Source organism: Chaetodon trifascialis, chromosome 16 (genome assembly GCF_039877785.1).
Source record: "Chaetodon trifascialis isolate fChaTrf1 chromosome 16, fChaTrf1.hap1, whole genome shotgun sequence".
NCBI classification, from domain to species: Eukaryota; Metazoa; Chordata; class Actinopteri; order Chaetodontiformes; family Chaetodontidae; genus Chaetodon; species Chaetodon trifascialis.
Window position 1 is genome coordinate 1,668,999 of NC_092071.1, and position 17,694 is coordinate 1,686,692.

A 17,694-nucleotide genomic window follows, 5' to 3' on the forward strand; every position below is an offset into this window, starting at 1 on the left:
GCTATCGGTTACCGGTAGCGTTAACTAGTTAGGTAATTAGCCCGGTTGTTTTATTTGATTATTTGCTTGAATTACTTCGTTGTCAGGCTAAACTGCAACTGACTCAGTCACTCAATAGTTTTTCCAGACCGCCCGCAGCTTCGCAGCGACTTGGCGGTGACCGTATTCTCCTGTTCGTTAACGTTACTCCGACCGGTAACCGGTACCGTTAGAGGCCAGATAACATCATTTAGAGTAGATAAGTATCTAGCGGTAGCTAATTAACTATTTAGCTAACGCTAGCTAGCTGATGTACTGAACTTAATTTTACCTCGACCGTTACCGGTAGCGTTAACTAACGCTACCGGTTACCGGGGACAAATGTTGGACTTTTGAGGAGAATACAGACATTCAGTCAGATTTCATTGCACTTGTTCAAGCCAGAGACAGAATGGATTTTTCCACTGAAGTGAAATGAAGTGAGAAACATTAAAAGCACGTTTTGCTTTGACCAACTGCTGATCTTTGTTTTTGTTTTTTTGTTGTTTTGCATGCAAAACACCTTTTCAGTGTTTGTGAAGATGAACTTGTATTTTCTTCTTTGACCTACAGCACAATTTCATTTATTGAAATATTTACAGAATATCATTTTTCTTCTGATCACCAGTAGCAGCTAATCGAAATATTTAATTGACAGCTTTTTACAATGGGAGAAAATTAACATTGAGCAGAATTAAGTTCAAGGTATTGTTGGTTTGGCCTCCAACAGCTCAGGTTTCTCATGCTCTTGCTGCATTAGGTCCCTGAAAATGGAGTAAAATTACTTCAAGATGTTATTTTTAAAAAATATCGTATAAAACATATATCTATGACAAATGTAAATACTTTTTTTTAGATATCATAATTTTCTGGTTTGAATTGGCACTCACTCATGTGATTAATCTATTTTTGATACATTTTGTTATTTTTCTGTTATACTGGCTTGAATATCATCACAAGTCTGTTCAAGATCAATCCTATTCTTCTGCTTTTAGTTTATTTGTATAGAAATCCAGGTTAGCAAGAAAAATCCATGGTTGACTCGAGCCTGAGTTATTAGAATGAAAAGATAATTAAAATCATTAAAAAATAATAACTAAAGTACTCCGCGGTCACAAGAAAAAAGGACTATTCTGTAGAAAACAGTCAGTTTTCTTTCATAAAGGTATGTCTAAATATGATTTCACGTTCAGGGCTCTGCCGTCACGGTGTCAGAGCGCGCGCTAATGCCGTTGGTGCACGCGCGTGTCTTGACAGGTGAGCGCGCGCAGCTGGCCGGCCGCTCTCGGCGCTTGACAGATGGAGTTGGTGTGACTCGCGGTCAGGGCAGAAAGTGTTTGTGGAAAACGGGAAGAAATTCGGCTTTTTGTCTGCAATGAGAGGCGAACAGAGTGAAAATGGAGAAAACTCGGCGAACTCGGTGAGCGCAAAGGATGCTGGAACCGCTTTTAACATAACAAGTGACATGTTTGCATCGGAATGCCCGAGAACACTAACCCCTGTGTTGTGCGAAGGCCAGACCTGACCTAAAAATCCGCAATTTTAAAGTTACTTTTAATTTTATTTTATGATAACACATGGTAGAAAAAAACTGAAAACAGTATTAGAATCTGTAGAAAAACCTTCTGGATTCGGCTCACGTAAAACACACCAAAACCGATCGTAGGTCAGTAAAATTCAAACTTTGATAGTAGGTTTCTTGTTCCACGACCGAAGTGACTGGTCAGCCAGTTAGCAGTGAAATACTTAGAAAGCTTAATTTTTTTGCGTCTTTGGTAAAAACATATTTGGTTTCTAAAAGCTTGTTTAGAACTAGCTTTTCCAGTTAATATGATGTCAGAAAATTCCTCGTGTTTGTTTGCTTGCCTCTGTTTTCTGGTACCGACATAGGTGTGTGTGTGTGTGTGTGTGTGTGTGTGTGTGTGTGTGTGTGTGTGTGTGTGTGTGTGTGTGTGTGTGTGTGTGTGTGTGTGTGAGAGGGAAAGACACCCAGTGCCTTTGTCACTCAGGTCTGCTGGTATGGTGAGTGGAATGATAAACAGAAGCCTGTGCTATCCATGTCAGTAGCCTAAAATAGAGGCTAACCAAGAGGGTCTCAGATAGCCCCTGGACTCCATATAAGTCTGGTCAGCCTGCTCTTGGCTTCCTGTGTGTGTGAGACAGATACCCTGACATGTCCACCTGCTGTTGGGGTAGCAGGTTTATTATAGCGCCTCTCACTCAGCAGACTTGTTGGTTCTTTCTTCACGTCTATGTGGTCAAAACATGTGATGGTCTGAGAGGCTTCGTGTTTACCAGTCTGATGTGTCCCCCACACCGAGGACTCACATGTCAGACTTTTCATAGAAAAAACCTTTGTTCAAATCCTTAATAAGCTGTCTTGAAGGACTAGTCCTGACTCACAAAATAACACATTCATCTCTTATTTGTTAAACAATTTGGTACAAAAACTGAAGTGTAAAAAGAACAATTTGGCATTTTATTGTGGGTCATGTGTCATGTCATGCTGCTGAATCTGGATTGGTTTCATGACGCCATTGTCCCAGCCCGGCCAACATGTGGTCCTCATATAGGCATGACAGGCTGGCATTTGGACATTTGTCCTTCAGCTCCTTATATACCCCATGAGCGTCTGTCCATCTGGGTCACAGGCTAAGAATGAGGCCAACGCAAGCTGTTAACCTCAGGTGGCACATGGACCCCTGTTTGGGGCAAGGTGGACCACAAGTGGGACTCTAATGGGCAAATATGGGGACATCTGCTGATTACCACCAGTTAGACATGGGTTACATAGACTGGTTGTCCACTTGTGGCCCAGTTTTTTTCCATCCAGTCACTCCCAATGAGAGTCCAATGCCAGTCCATCACAAAGCACACGTTGGCTGGAGCGATACATGAAGGGTCTCAAGCCTCACTGTTGTTTCCCTTTTGTCCAATCGTTTCCCTCAGCAGAGCGAAATGCTGATCAACCAGCTGAGGGAGATCACCGGCATCCAGGACCCACAGATTCTCCACAGAGCCTTGAATGTGAGTCCCAAGAAGCCACCATCAGCTTTTAGGATTGTGGCATTGTGCAGAAGGACAATGGATGATTCCTCTCCTGAGTGTGGTTATTAAATTTGACCACATTGCAGTGAATGAGCTTCACAGAGCCGTTGAACATGGTCACAGTGATTCTCCAAATACTGAGCATACACAGACAGCTGAGTCATTAGTGCACAGTTTCAAGATGAGCAACATTTCATTAGATCTGTTAAAGCTACACAAACATGCAGTTCAGACAGCGCCAACGTTACCTTTGACATCCTGACTGAAATTAAAGAAAACCAAAAGTTAAAGTTTGAAGCTGCTTTTTGAGACACAGCGGTTACGGTGTTTGGTGTCAGGTGACCTCTGTTGACGAGGTTTGTCGTGTTAAGAGCGTAAATGTGTTAAGAGACGTGTAATTAGAAGTCATCCTGTGGAGAACGTGAACGTCTGTGCTAAACATCACGCCAGCCCGTCCCTGGAGCCGTGCTGCTCGCTGGCTAAAAACACCGCCGCCCTCGCTGTTCTCTTCTGTTCTTGAAGTGTAATTAATTTGTCTGTTCTTGAAGTGTAATTAACGTTAAATTAACGCTCTTTGATTGCATTAAAAGCACCCACATGGTGCCAGATTTCCACCCGGCACACTGCTCATGTTTTGAAACACAGCTGCACATGAAAAGAATCCGCAGCAGCTTGAGCTAATAGGAAACTCATAAAAGTGATGATTGACAAAGCGCCGAGGAAGCAGTCCGTCTGACAGCGGCGCAGACGTCATCCGCCCTGTCGTACCGACGGCAGCACAGTTAGAAATGTTCTCTTCTGAACTTTCTGTGTCTCTTAATTAAGCAGATTTGTATTAATTTTAGATATTTGTTTGATATATTTTCCTGTGTTTTTATTTATTTCCTTCCTGCGCTGTGTAGTATTTCTAAACCTTCTGCAGACCCTCATGACATCCAGACTATCTGCTCTTATCTTATCCCCCCCCCCCCCCAAGGCCAGTCAGGGTGACATTGGACATGCTGTTGGGCTGCTGACTACCCAGCCTGCAGAGGTTCAGGATCCTGGAGAACCACAGGAATCAGAGACCTCTGGAGAGGCCTGGGAGGGCCAGAAAGGTACACGTGGGACAAGAGCAGCGTCCACAATGTTCTGTCAAATGATTTTCAAAGATAATACGCACTCACATAAAACTACAGGCGTTCAGATCAGAAAATAATGACCTCATGCTCTGAGGCGTTGGAGTTGTCATACTCAGACGTCTGTTTGATTTGATGTCTGAGGGTCAGATTTTCTCTTAAACCTGTGACAGAGCGGCACCTCCATGTGTGGCCTCTCCAGCATGAGCAGAGTTAGTCAGCAGCAGAGAAGGAGGATTGTTTGTGAGGAGCTGTGCGATCTGTTGTGGTAACATCGAACGTGAAGCTGCTCTAGCTGGAGCTGTGGGATGCTGGGTGACACGTCATCGTCTTGTTTCTTCAGGACATCCTAAAGATGAACTGCAGACCGCCATAGAACTGAGCCTGCAGGAGTCCCACAGCGCCCAGGAGGAGGAGCGGGAGTTCAACAGGTACGAGAAAACCTGTCACAGGCGGCTGTGGTCGGGTTTTTAATTTGCTGTTCTCATGGAGGAAAGAACCAGAATGGAAACAGATGACCCGATACCTGAAAAGCTTTTGACGATCTCATCAGCGGTGCTTTGTGTTCTGTGCTAACAGGGAAATGTTAGCATATTAGCTCGCTAAGCTAGGATGGTGGACATGAGGAGACAGCTGTGTTTAACGGAGTCGTGGCGTCTCAGAGGTGTCGTGTTGTCCCGCAGGGCTCTGGAGGCCAGTGCAGAGGAGAACGCAGCCAGGATGAAGAGGAAGAGATGTGAGGCCCAGACTGAGATGTGCAGCCCTGCAGACTGGATCCGGCAGGACGATTGGCCCGTGGGCATTCGCAACGTTGGAAACACCTGCTGGTTCAGCGCCGTCATCCAGGTGAGAGTGAGGAGGATGATTGGTCGAATCGAGCTGAAGAGAATCAAACAGGAAAGAATTAAACAACACGGTGCTGCTTGTCAACACAGTGCTGTTTTTCACTGTACCTGTCACTGCTTTTTATTCAGAAATGTACTTTTTTCAATTCAAATAACACAATAAAACAATAAACATGTTAATAAAAGCTGCTATTTTTCATTTGGATATACAAAATTCAATATAGATATAAAGAGAGGCGAGCGGCTCAGTCATGCCTGTATTCTAATATTATTTAATAAAGAGGTAAAAATTAATAAATGCTTTCTAATTATAATGTAAACAACATATTGTACTTCATTTTGAGCATGTCCTGATGAAACTTTTCACTCTTTCAAGCTGCTGTAAATAAACATCTTGCTTACTGAATAACTAAAAAGTGTTTAAATAGAAATAACTTTTCTCGTAGCCTTTGTTATTTTAGGACTGCTACATGGAAAAATGAGAGGAGGACATATGAAGCTGTTAGGTGTCCTCAGCTCCGTCCAGACGTCCACCTGCCCAGCGCTTCCTTTGCTGCTGAATCCTAAAATAGCGTCCTCTCTTGGCTTAACGAGCGTTTGGAGACTTTCCCGTCCAAGATTTCTAACTTGAGTCGGTGGGAGGTGTCGCATCGTGTGCGCAGTCAGCAAATCAGTGCACACGTGGTTCATTCGTTGGTGCTCCTGCGTGTTTTCTGTGACCTGGTTCAAGCAGGTCTGACTTCAGTCTCACCTGTTTACCTGCTGCATGCCGTCGTCATGGAGTCAACAGAAACATCAGGGCAGAGAGGTGTGTGCATGCCGCGTTAGAGGAGAACATACAGTGTTTCTCCGAGCTGCTGATTCTATTAGGAGTCCATTCCAGAGTGAGTTTAGTCTGGCCTATCAGGTGGCTCGGTGGAAACTGGAGCTCTCATTAAGATGCACACGCCATGCGGATAATTAAATAGCGAATGATGTGATGATGGAGCGAGCGGTGGACGTTCTGCTCTCAGCCTCAGATGGACGGAGTGGAGACAGTAATTGTTTGTCTCTTGTTGAACTCAGATAGGCTTCTACATTGATTTAGAAGTCAACCCCCCAAAGGACAGAGGTTATTATCAGGGAATAGAAACGGGAAAATGAAGCAGCGTCGTCTGAATACAAATGCCTCTCAGATGATGCCCTTTTGTTTGTTTTTTGCTGCTGTCGATACTGTTTGTTGGAATTAAACCGATAAAGCAGACTCCCCTAAAAAAGTAATTATGCTATCAGATTGAGGCTGAGTGACCACACGATTCAGCTGTCAGCTCATATTCCCTCTGTTATCCTTTGTGGTATGAATTACAGTAAAACCCAGATAAGCTGTAATTGAATTTCCTACTCAAATGGAAATTTATATCAAGATATTCATAAGCGCTGAGACGCTCTGCGACCACACGTGACACACGAGAGTCTGACTCACATTAATGCGTTTAGTTTGTCATGAGAAACACGAGCATCTCGTGACTAAGAGGCGCGATTTGTGCGCTCGACCGTCGAGTGAAACGTAACAGGAAACATTTCCGTTGTAAAAAGCTGTTTTATCCCTGAAGGTGAAGGGAATATTTGTCTTATTGGTGCATGGAGCCAAATTAGAAGTACATGACATGACTTTGATAATATGACCTCAGCTGAGAGCTGAAGAGTTTTTTAAGCCAAAGTTTGAAGCAATCTCAATTTCACTTTTAATTCATGAAATATTCGGCTCAGTGTGCAGTCAGGCTAAAGTTTGAACCCCATTCATTTGACTGAAGACGGTTTCAAGACATATAGAAGACAGCTGGGTTGACTTGTTATCCAAGAGGGTCACAGCAGTAAAGTTTTTAAGAAGCTGTGCTGTTGTTAGCCACCAGCCATGGTGGGTTTTACAGTCCTGCCCATGCTACTTCCTGTCGTGCTCCTCGGTGCGTCGTGTGAGTAAATTACTGAGATTGATGAGTGCTTGTACCCGCTAGCAGAAGGTTGGAAGCATCTTAAGAAGCTCTGGAGCTTGCAGGAGGGACCACAGACTACATGTTTCATGATGTTTGTATGATCTTTGCAGTGCGTGACCCCTGTGCTGTACAATGCGGTGCCAGCTGCTCTCACCCTGCCTGCATGACCGGCCTTTGTCTTGTTGTCTTGTTGCAGTCCCTGTTCCACCTGCCCGTGTTCAGGAGGCTGGTTCTCAACTACCATCTGTCTGAGCGAGTGCTGGAGAAGTGCAAGAGCCACTCTGTGAGTGAACTGCTGCCGCCTGCACATACATGTTCTCTGTCTGCACGTTCACACAGGAGTGAACTCGCGCTGTGGGCTTCCTCTCAAACTTATGTTTCTGTGCTGACGTTTGACTCTGGGCTCGTGTTCACAGGACAAGAGGAACATCGCGTTCATGCAGGAGCTGCGCTGCCTGTTCGCCCTCATGGTGGGCTCCACTCGCAGGTTTGTGGATCCCTCTGCTGCTGTGGAGCTGCTGCGAGACGCCTTCAGGACTAGCGAGGCCCAACAGGTGCGGCGCCTCTTTGTTTTACGACAGAAAAAGCTCCCATTGGTCGATGAGGCTCGGAGGGACGAACCGCAGTGTGCGTGTGGCAGCAGCTCTTACTGAAGAAGTTCATGTTATGATCAGTAAATGCGTTCAGTTACCGGCGTGTGTGATGTTAAACATGCTTCATGTTTGCTCGCCGCTGCGGTCGTTTCGGCTGCACTTCCTGATTCTCTCATCTGTGCATGTTTTCATATTTAGCGAGTGAAGTTATTTCTGTTCCTCCCCCGTCTCCCCTTCTCTTTCTTTTCTCCTCTCTTTATTTTCTGTCTCACTTATTTTCTAACGAGGTACTGAGGCTTTTATTTGTGCTTTGGGACAATAGATGGAGAGCTGAAGCAAAGCACGCAGCGTTTGTAAACCCGCAGACAGACTGCGTCTCGTAATGGGAGACGCCGTCTCTTAAGTGCCTTTCAGAGCGAGCTTTGATGGGGTGTGAAGGGGGGCCGTTTCGGGACAAGTTGACTCCTCGGGGTCTTTGTCAGCGTGTGGAGTTTGCTCAGTTATTGCAGAGATGCTGTAGCTCATACAGCCGAGCTAACGCCATCCACTGATCACTTTGCAGCTTATTTTGACTTTGACTCTATTTGACTTTATTTCAGGATGTCAGTGAGTTTTCCCACAAGCTGCTCGACTGGCTGGAGGATGCGTTTCAGCTGGCCGCCAGTGGAAAGTAAGTTTATCTCATCCTGTTCTCTCTTCGTTTGCTGAAATCCGTAAATATAATGTCATGTTTTGCTTCAGTAACGCAGAAGACAAACAGCGAAACCCCATGGTTCAGCTCTTCTACGGCACCTTTGTGACAGAGAGGAGACATGAGGGTATGTGTCTGTCTGAGTGTCTGTCACGGTGTCAGTCGGCGTCAACTCTGCTGTCAATCACTCACCTGTGTGACTCTGCTCAGGTAAGACTCTGTGTAATATCGAGCAGTTTGGCCAATATCCTCTGCAAGTCAACGGCTTCAACAACCTGGACGAATGCCTGGAAGGTGCGATGGTGGAGAGGGAGATCGAGTCTCTGCATTCAGATCACGGCGTCACGTCTGGCCGTGAGGTGAGCGATCTCAGCCGCTCGTTAGAAATGGAATTTATGCGTAAATGTGAAGCCTCGCTAAGATTTTTTATGTTCTCCTCTTTGCAGAGGTGGTTCAAAAAGCTGCCGCCGGTCTTGACATTTGAACTGTCCAGATTTGAATTCAACACTCAGCTCGGTCGTCCTGAAAAGATACACAAGAAACTGGAATTCCCACAGATCATTTACATGGACAGGTGAGCTTTGTACGGAGAACAGACGACGATGTGAGTTAGTTCAGTTTCACATCATGTTCCAACACGAGCGATGAGGCCTCTGCTCTCACAAAGTGAAGGAGCTCAGCGTGCTCTTAATGCAGAAGGCAGGAATGAACAAGGCGTCCTCACGTCTCCTGATCCGTTTTCTCTGTGGGCAGATATCTTCACAGAAACATCGAGCAGACCCATGAGAGGAGAGGGGAAGTGAAGAAGCTCAAGGAGCAGCTTGCAGCCCTTCAGCAGAAGCTCGAGTGGTGAGTTACTCGTCCAAGCTGAGATCTGTCCTCTTCCTCGTGGGATCACATCTCGTTTTAATTGCTTCCTGCGTTTATTCACAGCTACAAAAACTACGGCTCAGGACCCACCAAGTACCCTCTGACTGACATGCTGCAGTTTGTGCTGGAGTTCGCCACCACCAAGCCTTCAAGTGTTTCTCCAGCCGAAGATCTGAGGCCAACTTCATCTTCACCGACTCCTGCGAGCCCCCCCCTCAGTGAAGGCGCCTGCAAAGACAATAGGTAGAGTACACATCGGAGATCGTGCTACAGATCCCAAACTAAAGCAGAATGAGCTCAGCATCAGCAGTCAGAAAGAGTTAATAACGTAAAAACCCAGCCTGCCTCTGATGCTTTTCCTGCTTCCGTCAGTGAACCTGCAGACCCAGATTCCCCTGAGAGCCTGGTTTCCAGTGTTTCCAGTTGCCAGCGGACGCCCATTTACAAGCCCTTCACCCAGTGCCGACTCCCCATCGACTGCCCGCCACACCCGGCCCCCCACAGCATCACTGATGAAGAGCTGCACTTTGTTAAGACGTGCCTCCAGCGTTGGAGGACCGAGGTCGAGAATGACATAAACGGTATGCTAACGCTAACACTCACACACATGCTAACTTAGCTAACACACTTATCATAGACTATGACTGACTGACCAAGACTATGCAGGTGTTTATGTGCTTTAGCTAGCTTAGCATCAAGAAGTCTGTTCCGCTAAATGCTCCACCACATCCCGTACTCAGCCCGCCTGTCACTGAGCGCTGGGCTGGCGGTGCATGGTGGCTGTTTTAGCCTTTTCTGCCTGCCGTTAGCTGCGTCACGCTGTGAGACTGAACCAAAGCAGCGAATCCGTGAAGGTAAAACCAAAACACTGAGCTGAAACACACTGATAACTCTGTGAGTGACACATTATTCCCTACACGTTGACATTTGATCAATTGTTAATAAAAAAGCATCGATTGGAGCAGCTTTGAGTTATTTCTAAGGTTTAATTTGGATGCGTTTACATGCAACAAACAGTGCTGACACGTTGTTAATGGCAGACGATACTGTAAATAACTGGTGCAGGTGAGGGACGGATATATCTGTCTCTCAGCTGACTGTGACAGGAAACAGATGTAATATATGTGAACTGTCAAGTCAGTATTCCTGTGGCTCAAAAACGAGCTGCAGACATTCGGCCTGCTCTCCAGACGTATGTAAGGAACAGGTAAAACAATAAAAACACAAAGGAAGGCAGCTTCCTCTTTGCTGGCGCTGCACTGTACTCATTTCTGTGTGTGTGTGTGTGTGTGTGTGTGTGTGTGTGTGTGTGTGTGTGTGTGTGTGTCTCAGAGCTAAAGGCCAGCATTGACAAGCTCACTCAGACGCTCGAGGGCATGTACTCAGACACCAGCCTCTGCCAGGTAAGACTCACCTGACTCACTCTGACAAGCAGCAGGTCAGTCGCAGCACTGATGCCTCCTCTGTTCTGTTCTGTTCTGTTCTGTTCAGGCAGCTCAGCGTTGTCTCTGCTCTCATTCAGGTCCCCTACAGGCTCCACGCAGTGCTCGTCCATGAAGGCCAGGCGTCGGCGGGTCATTACTGGGCCTACATCTACGACCACGCCAACCAGCGCTGGATGAAGTACAATGACATCAGCATCACCGAGTCATCGTGGGAGGAGCTGGAGCGAGACTCGTTCGGAGGCATGACCAACGCCAGCGCCTACTGCCTGATGTACATCGATGACAGGCTACCCCGCCTCATTACAGGTCAGTCTGATTACAGGGTTAAGTGAGTAGTGGAGTAAAGACACACAACAATATAACAAAGAGTGGTGATGAGATGGAGGAAAGTCTGATCAAACTCCACCTCCACCCAGACGACACCGATGATGAGACGGGCCAGGCGCTGCATGGCATGGACTCCCTGCCGTCTGTCCTCAGACGCTATGTCCACGAAGACAACCGCTGGTTCCAGCAGGAGCTCAGTGAATGGGAGGAGCAGTTCTGCCAGACCGCAGCCCCCCAGGGAGAGTCCACCGCCCCCGCAGAGCCCCCAAACCCGAGTCCAGACGACGCACAGCAAACACCAGTTGAGCCGGCGCCCCAGTCGGGACCGTCCGCCGAAGAGCCGGACCAGGCGGCTTCTTCAGAGCCACAGCCAGACCCGGAGGCAGAGCAGGAGGTGGAGGCAGATCCCAGGGAGAAGCCTGAAGGTCTGTAGAGAGAAAAGACGGAGACAAGGTTTTCATTAACGGCCCACTGGGTGTTATTTCAGATGTCTTATAGCTCGGATGTTTTATTCAGGGCTTTGTAGTACATGATGAGGTCACCATTATATTACTGAACAGTCATTTTCATTGCAGTCACGTGTGTCCACTCAAAGCCTCTCTCCTCTACTTCTCTGACCCCAGAAGAATCAGAGGTGACGCCACCACCGCCGCAGAGCGCCACCTGCCGGCCCGACGACACCAGCAGCGCAGCAGTCGCTGACGCCCTGGAGCCCAGCCAGAGCTCCGCCCCAGCCGGGAAGGAGCTGCAGAGTCAGGTGGGGCAGTCCGTGACACCCCGTCCGGAAAATATGGGTCATAAATTCTAGGCCACGAAAATAAAGAGTGTACATCTGGGTCAAGGATCCTGTTTCATCGCTTAGCATAGCGATGGAGGTCCAGGCTTAATGTCAGACGGGCTGCAGAGTACAGATGGAGGTCCGGACTAATTGCTGCTAACAGCTGATTTGTTTAGTTGTCAGTTTCTTGTTCGGAGGCGTATCGTATGATTCGCATTGATTGAAACACCTGTGCAGTCCTTTACAGCAGAGTCTGACCAGTGACAACACAGCTTGATAAATATCAGATTCACTGGAGGTGCCATTAAAGTGAAGAAAGAACTCGTGTCCGCTGACACATTGATCCGACAGCATAACTCTTTCAGCACATTTCCAAATGTGTGCAGCTGCAGCCTTTCCGCCGACCTACAAGACTACATATGATAAGACCAACCTGTCACTGGATACGAGCAGCCATGTTGAATTTCACACGGCGGCTGAGCCAGTCTGTCCAGCGGTGGAGTGGTGGGTTAAAATAGAAACACGTGCTCTATACTGCCTCTGTTTGTGCCTCATGCAGACTGTAGATTAGGGTAGGTGTGTTTCCACATGGAGAGACGCCTGTGATGGACTCTGATAGGCTGTCAGAGCCCTGAAGAGGACAGATATCAGACTCAAGTTTGTATGCACATAGAAGCACTTCAACAGGAATAAAAGGACATAATGGATAATAGATGGGATGAAGGCGTAACAACGAGCATCTTATTGAATCTCTCTCTGTCAGACTTCAGTCCCAGAAGCAGAGCTCAGTAACCAGGAAGCATCTGACCTCCAGGAGGACAAGGTCGACGCCCAGGCAGCAGGCCTCGGCGCAGAAGGTGAAGGCGAGCTGGAGGCGTCTGGAGAAGACGAAGCAAAGCAGGAGGATGAGGAGCAGCAGCAGCAGCAGCAGCAGCAGCAGCAGCAGCAGGAGGAGGTCCCGGCCAGACAGCGACAGACTGAGAACGAGGTCTCTGAAGTGGAGATCCCCAACGTGGGCAGGATCATGGTGAGAGCTGACGCTGATGGATACAATGAGGAGGTAAGTTAAGTTAAGTTAAGGTGAAGTTAAGGTTTACTGAAGGATTGATAGATGGAGCGCAGCCCTGAACCGATTCTCAAATAGATATGGCAGTGATGAGGATGGGTGTGCAATATTTCAGCAGCATTTTGAAGAAATAGGTGTGTTTGTTCTCTGCTACTAAACAGGAAGTGGCTCTAACATAGTGACATTTCATATACTTATTAGTTAAGATGGTTGTCGGTCACTTGTTTCCTGCCCAGCTGGTCTTATAACCTCCCTCCTCTTCTTCACTGCATGTCTCAGATGATGCTGACTCCAGCTATGCAGGGCATCATTCTGGCCATAGCCAAGGCCAGACAGGTGTTTGACAAGGAAGGCCCCGAGGCTGGCCTCATCAAGGTACGGTGTCACGAGCGATGAAGTGATTAGACAATCCTGTTTCTGACATTTTTACATGAAACTACGTCCTCGACAGGAGACACACAGTGATCATCTCTTTCCTGTTAGAATCAGGACGTGAACACAAAGACATGCAAATGTTTGGAGGAAGTTCATTCAGCCTGCAGCACAAACAGACAGTTCACAGAGCTCATCAGTGGAGGGTCAGGAGCCTCCTGCACACTGCTGTCTGTAAAGGATGAAGACCAGAATCAGAGTTAGAGGAGGAGTGTTTTCACCTCGTCTTTAGACAATCCTCTCATTTATTGACAACACAGAAAATACTCAAGGACAGAAAGTCGAGCAGTTGAATTATTTATATGAGTTTGATGATAATTTCAACTCTAATAATCCACTATGAATGAAGAATGTGAGTGTTTGCGATCTGAAATCTACCTGAAAATTGAAGTCAAGCTGAGAAACTACGCTTCCCTCTTCCCCTCCAGGCCTTCCGCGAGGAGTACTCGCGCTTGTTTGAGCTCTCCCAGGAGGAGACGACGCCCCAGGAGGACGCTCGTCTGCAGCATGCTCTGGTCTACTTCTTCCAGAACAAGGCGCCAAAGCGCGTCATTGAGAGGACGCTGCTGGAGCAGTTTACCGACCGCAACCTGAGCTTCGATGAGCGGTGCGAGCAGATGACAGCGACGAGGCTCAGACTTTAGTTTGTTAGAGAGATCAGGTTTTAAAGTTTTAAAAATGAAAATACAGATGAGCTTTTGGTGAATTCTGCAGTGAAACGTATACTGGATCACAAGTAAAGCAAGTTGTGAGGCTCAAAGCATGAGCAGAGCTCAGAGCAGCTGCAGGAGAACATGCAGAACGCCTGTGATTCCATCTAGTGTCCAGAGCAGAGACCTGCAGCATGGAGGGAATGCTGCTGGATCGAGTACGTTAATGAGCCTTCATTTGTCCGTTCTGTACACGCAGGGCCATCAGCATCATGAGGGAAGCCCGATCCAAGCTGCGCCTCATCAAGCCAGAGGACATGGACATGGATGAGTACCTGGTACTGTCTAACAGATGGACTGACCTCTGCTTCATAGGACAGTTTTCAGGGATACGCTGTTTGAGATGGTGTTTGTTTGGGTCTTTTCATGAGACTTGTTGAAGATAACAGAGATATAGAATATCAGCAGCCTCATCTGATAAGAGAGGATGAACAGCTGTCCCCTGGGACAGATGAAGTGATGATTCCTGTTGTCCTCTGCTCTTTCACAGCAGTGGCATGACGACTACAGGCTCTTCAGAACGGTGTTCGTCTACCTGCTGACCGGCCTGGAGCACTACCAGCACGGGAAGTAGGTGTCCAGCGTGTCCACCACGCTAACATGAGAACCGCTCAGAGAGCTCGGCACTCAAACTCAGCCTACAGCCACGTAAACAGTGCTGCTGAGGGTCTTACACTGTGCATGAGGAGGAATCTGCAGTTCATAATGGTGCTTCTGGCTGGCTGGACAGTCGTGGGACATGATGACTGTTGCCTTGTGTGTGTGTGTGTGTGTGTGTGTGTGTGTGTGTGTGTGTGTGTGTGTGTGTGTGTGTGTGTGTGTGTGTGTGTGTGTGTGTGTGTGTGTGTCGCAGGATGCGGGAGGCGCTGACGTACCTGGCTCATGCATACGAGACCAACGCCGGCCTGCTGAAGAACGGAGAGAAACGTGGGATAGACAAGTCTCTGATTGCAGTTTACAGGAGGAAGAGCCTCGCTGTGAGTAACGCTGCCATCACATCACATGAACTCCAGCCCTCAGAGTTATGAACGATGTGTTTTATGAGCACTGTGCTGCAGAAACAGTAACTCCTCCTGTCTTCTTCGTCCTCCTCCACCATCCACCGCAGGCTTTGAATGAAAGCGCGTCGCGGATGTTCTGCAGCGGCGAGGAGACCAGCGTGGAGGAGGGCGTCGCCATCATGGACGAGGCCGTCATCCCCTGCCTCCACCTGATGAGCCGGGACTCGGCTTTATCCCAGGAAGACCGGGACGCCATGGAGAGCATCCGCAGCCACTGGTGCTGCTGCCTGGGCCAGGACATGGACGGTAAGACCAGACGTCGAAATGTGAACGTTTGCACATTACAGTGTTTAATTAACTGACTCCCCCATGCCCCCTGCTCTTCCTGTGTCTTCAGACTCACTGCAGGTGAAGCTGGGTGAGCTTCTGCCCCGGGTCCTGGACGGCTCAGCTGAGACAATAATTCTCAAAGACCCACCCAAAGTCCACGTCAGCCAGGCCCACGACCTGTGCAGTCGCCTGGCCGCCGTCATGGAGTCCATCCACAACACGTCCGTAGTCATCGTCAAGTAAAGCCCTGAGTGAAACAACCGCTTTGAACTGTGCGTGCGACCTGCGAGCGCCTCGGCCGGTGGATCGTTGTGTGCTGACAGACTGTGAGGTTGAGGCGGCGCGTCCGTTTCAACGAGCCGATTTACGTTTTCCTGCTGGTTTAGCTCTGCACATCATTTTAATGTTTGAACAAGCTGTAAGCACTCAGATAGAGAATGAACAGCATCAGAATATCAAGAAATTTCAACCTAAAAGACTCAACAGGCCCCAAAGCTATCTGCCTTCTGCCTGGTCACCCATCACCACCAGCAGTGTGAGAAAAGATCAACGGTGGGCTCCTTAAAAATCATAAGGGCCTTAAAGCATCAGACAGGTTTCAGCCCACGGTGATGTTTTCCTCCCCTGACCTGCAGAACAGGAAACCACGCAGTCATGTGTTCACCAGATATCAGTTCACAACATCCTCTCCACAGAGCTCATGACTCCAGCTCTGGTCCTGCGTGGTTCCTAACCAGCTTCTCGTCTGCGCCGCACTCAACAGTCATTCATGAAACCGACCCGCTGAACAAACAGAATGATAGTAGAGAAGCTTGAAACACTGATTGGCAGTTCACACGCAGACGTTAAACACCAGCAGCGAGCGGCCCGTCGCTCAGCTCTGCAGGAAGTGAGCGGAGTGGGAGGATTTGTTGTTGTGTTGCTCAGCAGTGTGAACGCACAATAAAGCCTTTATACAGGGCTGGAAAATACTAGATTTGCACAGCAAGGAATACTGTTTATGAGCTTTTTTAAATATATGTTTTATATCACTTTGTATTTTTCCAAAACATATTCTAGGACATTTTCCATGTAGGCGAAGCTGTGAAGAAAGAAATGTACAGCGCTGTTATACGCAGAGATATTAGAGGCAGGCGTCGTGTGCAGCTTCTAAACAGCTGCTGCACGCTCTGATGGACAGGTCGCAGGAAGTGCTGAGCGGTGCCCTGGTGGACGACACTGTTCTCAGCAGACGCTCCTGCTCTCTGGTTCTTTGTAAAGCATGAAAATCTTTGAAGGGAAAGACGATGTTTTGTTCTGGTGTGTCAGACGCAGCACAGCATCACGAATGAATCAGGATTTTCAGGCCGGCAACACGAAGCTTCTCTGGCTGCTGACGTCACTGCTCTTTCACTTGTAGTCTGTGATGAGATGATACTCAATAAATATTTTAAATACTTGCTCTGTGTACTCCTTTAGTTTTGAGTGTCTCTGCTTGTGTAACAGGGCCATTTGTGCCTTTTGTTAAAACATTCAGTGTATTGGGTAACACCTCAGAGACGCTGTGACGTAGTTTAGAGCTCGACTGTTGTCCAAACACCAAATTAAAAACCCGTCAATGAGCCACGCTTGTCCTGGGAGACATGTCCTTGCATCACGATGGACATGAGCACTGTGAATAAATCCCATACGCCCTGCTGAAAATATACTCAGTAGATGACCAAATGTGTATTAATCCACAGCTGAAAATAGTCCCAGCAAATGCAGCATATCCTCCTGTGTGAGTCACGCCTGCTGAAACCTGCAGCGTCCAGCTGTTATGAGATGTGACCGGGCCTTTATTTGAATGGGCTTATATATTTTCAAACCATTTCCAGTGAGCTAACAGATGTTATGGGAGCCAGAAAACAGTGAGAGACACAATATTTCCAGTTTATCCTTTAACAGATCTGTTTTCTGACCCCGGCCAGTGAATTTCATCCAGATTAGCAGAGTGTGATTCTGTTTAAACTTGCTTATTCTTTCTCTTTTCCATCGATTTGGTCCTCGCATGCACTGCAGTGATGCTGCTTGTTTTACATCAACCTCAGCCTGTATCTTATCTCATGTGCTGGAATTCTGAATTCATTTCACAGCTTTAGTTGGCAACAGGAACACATAATCTTCCCTAATCCACATAAAGTCCTTTAATCTACGAGTGCAATGCTGCAGTGCAACAGGCTGCTGTTTGATTGTGAAATAAAGTCTTCTCCATTAATCAAGTTTAAATGCACATCAAAGGTGCAATTACACTGAGATTAAGACGGTAATACTAGCGAGTCAGGGTCTGCGCTCGGGGAGCTTAAATTCAGATTTTCATCAGTTCCTGTTTTCTATAACTGCCAGAAGGAAGGGGGGCTGCTGATGGTGTGAACAGCTGTCAGGACATGTACTGTTATCATTCCACCTGGAGTCCATCATTTGAGACATG

General features: G+C 47.5%; 1 protein-coding gene across 2 annotated transcripts; it reads left to right on the forward strand.

Annotated features, from left to right (window-relative positions):
* The first annotated feature begins 1,304 nt into the window (after positions 1-1,304).
* usp28 (ubiquitin specific peptidase 28) lies at positions 1,305-16,683 on the forward strand. 2 transcript variants are annotated; one of them, XM_070983379.1, is made up of 26 exons: positions 1,305-1,438; positions 2,968-3,045; positions 4,043-4,163; positions 4,528-4,615; positions 4,868-5,030; positions 7,199-7,285; positions 7,419-7,556; positions 8,195-8,265; positions 8,337-8,413; positions 8,497-8,645; positions 8,733-8,860; positions 9,040-9,135; positions 9,220-9,399; positions 9,529-9,737; positions 10,489-10,559; positions 10,679-10,907; positions 11,018-11,353; positions 11,552-11,685; positions 12,470-12,766; positions 13,052-13,147; positions 13,633-13,811; positions 14,114-14,192; positions 14,405-14,484; positions 14,768-14,891; positions 15,023-15,221; positions 15,313-16,683. In XM_070983379.1, exons 1-26 carry the CDS (start codon positions 1,394-1,396, stop codon positions 15,486-15,488), a joined length of 3,630 nt encoding a protein of 1,209 aa, XP_070839480.1. In that variant the 5' UTR covers positions 1,305-1,393; the 3' UTR covers positions 15,489-16,683. The 2 variants fall into 2 exon arrangements, with proteins under 2 accessions (XP_070839480.1, XP_070839481.1); XM_070983380.1 differs by having other exon boundaries at positions 2,971-3,045.
* The last annotated feature ends 1,011 nt before the right edge of the window (positions 16,684-17,694 follow it).

Excerpts from the sequence above, each read along its gene's own strand:
- usp28 (XM_070983379.1), top strand. The coding sequence starts at position 1,394 with ATGAGAGGCGAACAGAGTGAAAATGGAGAAAACTCGGCGAACTCG. Across the intron at positions 8,861-9,039 it reads CAGATCATTTACATGGACAG|ATATCTTCACAGAAACATCG; the intron begins GTGAGCTTTGTA and ends CTCTGTGGGCAG. Across the intron at positions 13,812-14,113 it reads AACCTGAGCTTCGATGAGCG|GGCCATCAGCATCATGAGGG; the intron begins GTGCGAGCAGAT and ends CTGTACACGCAG.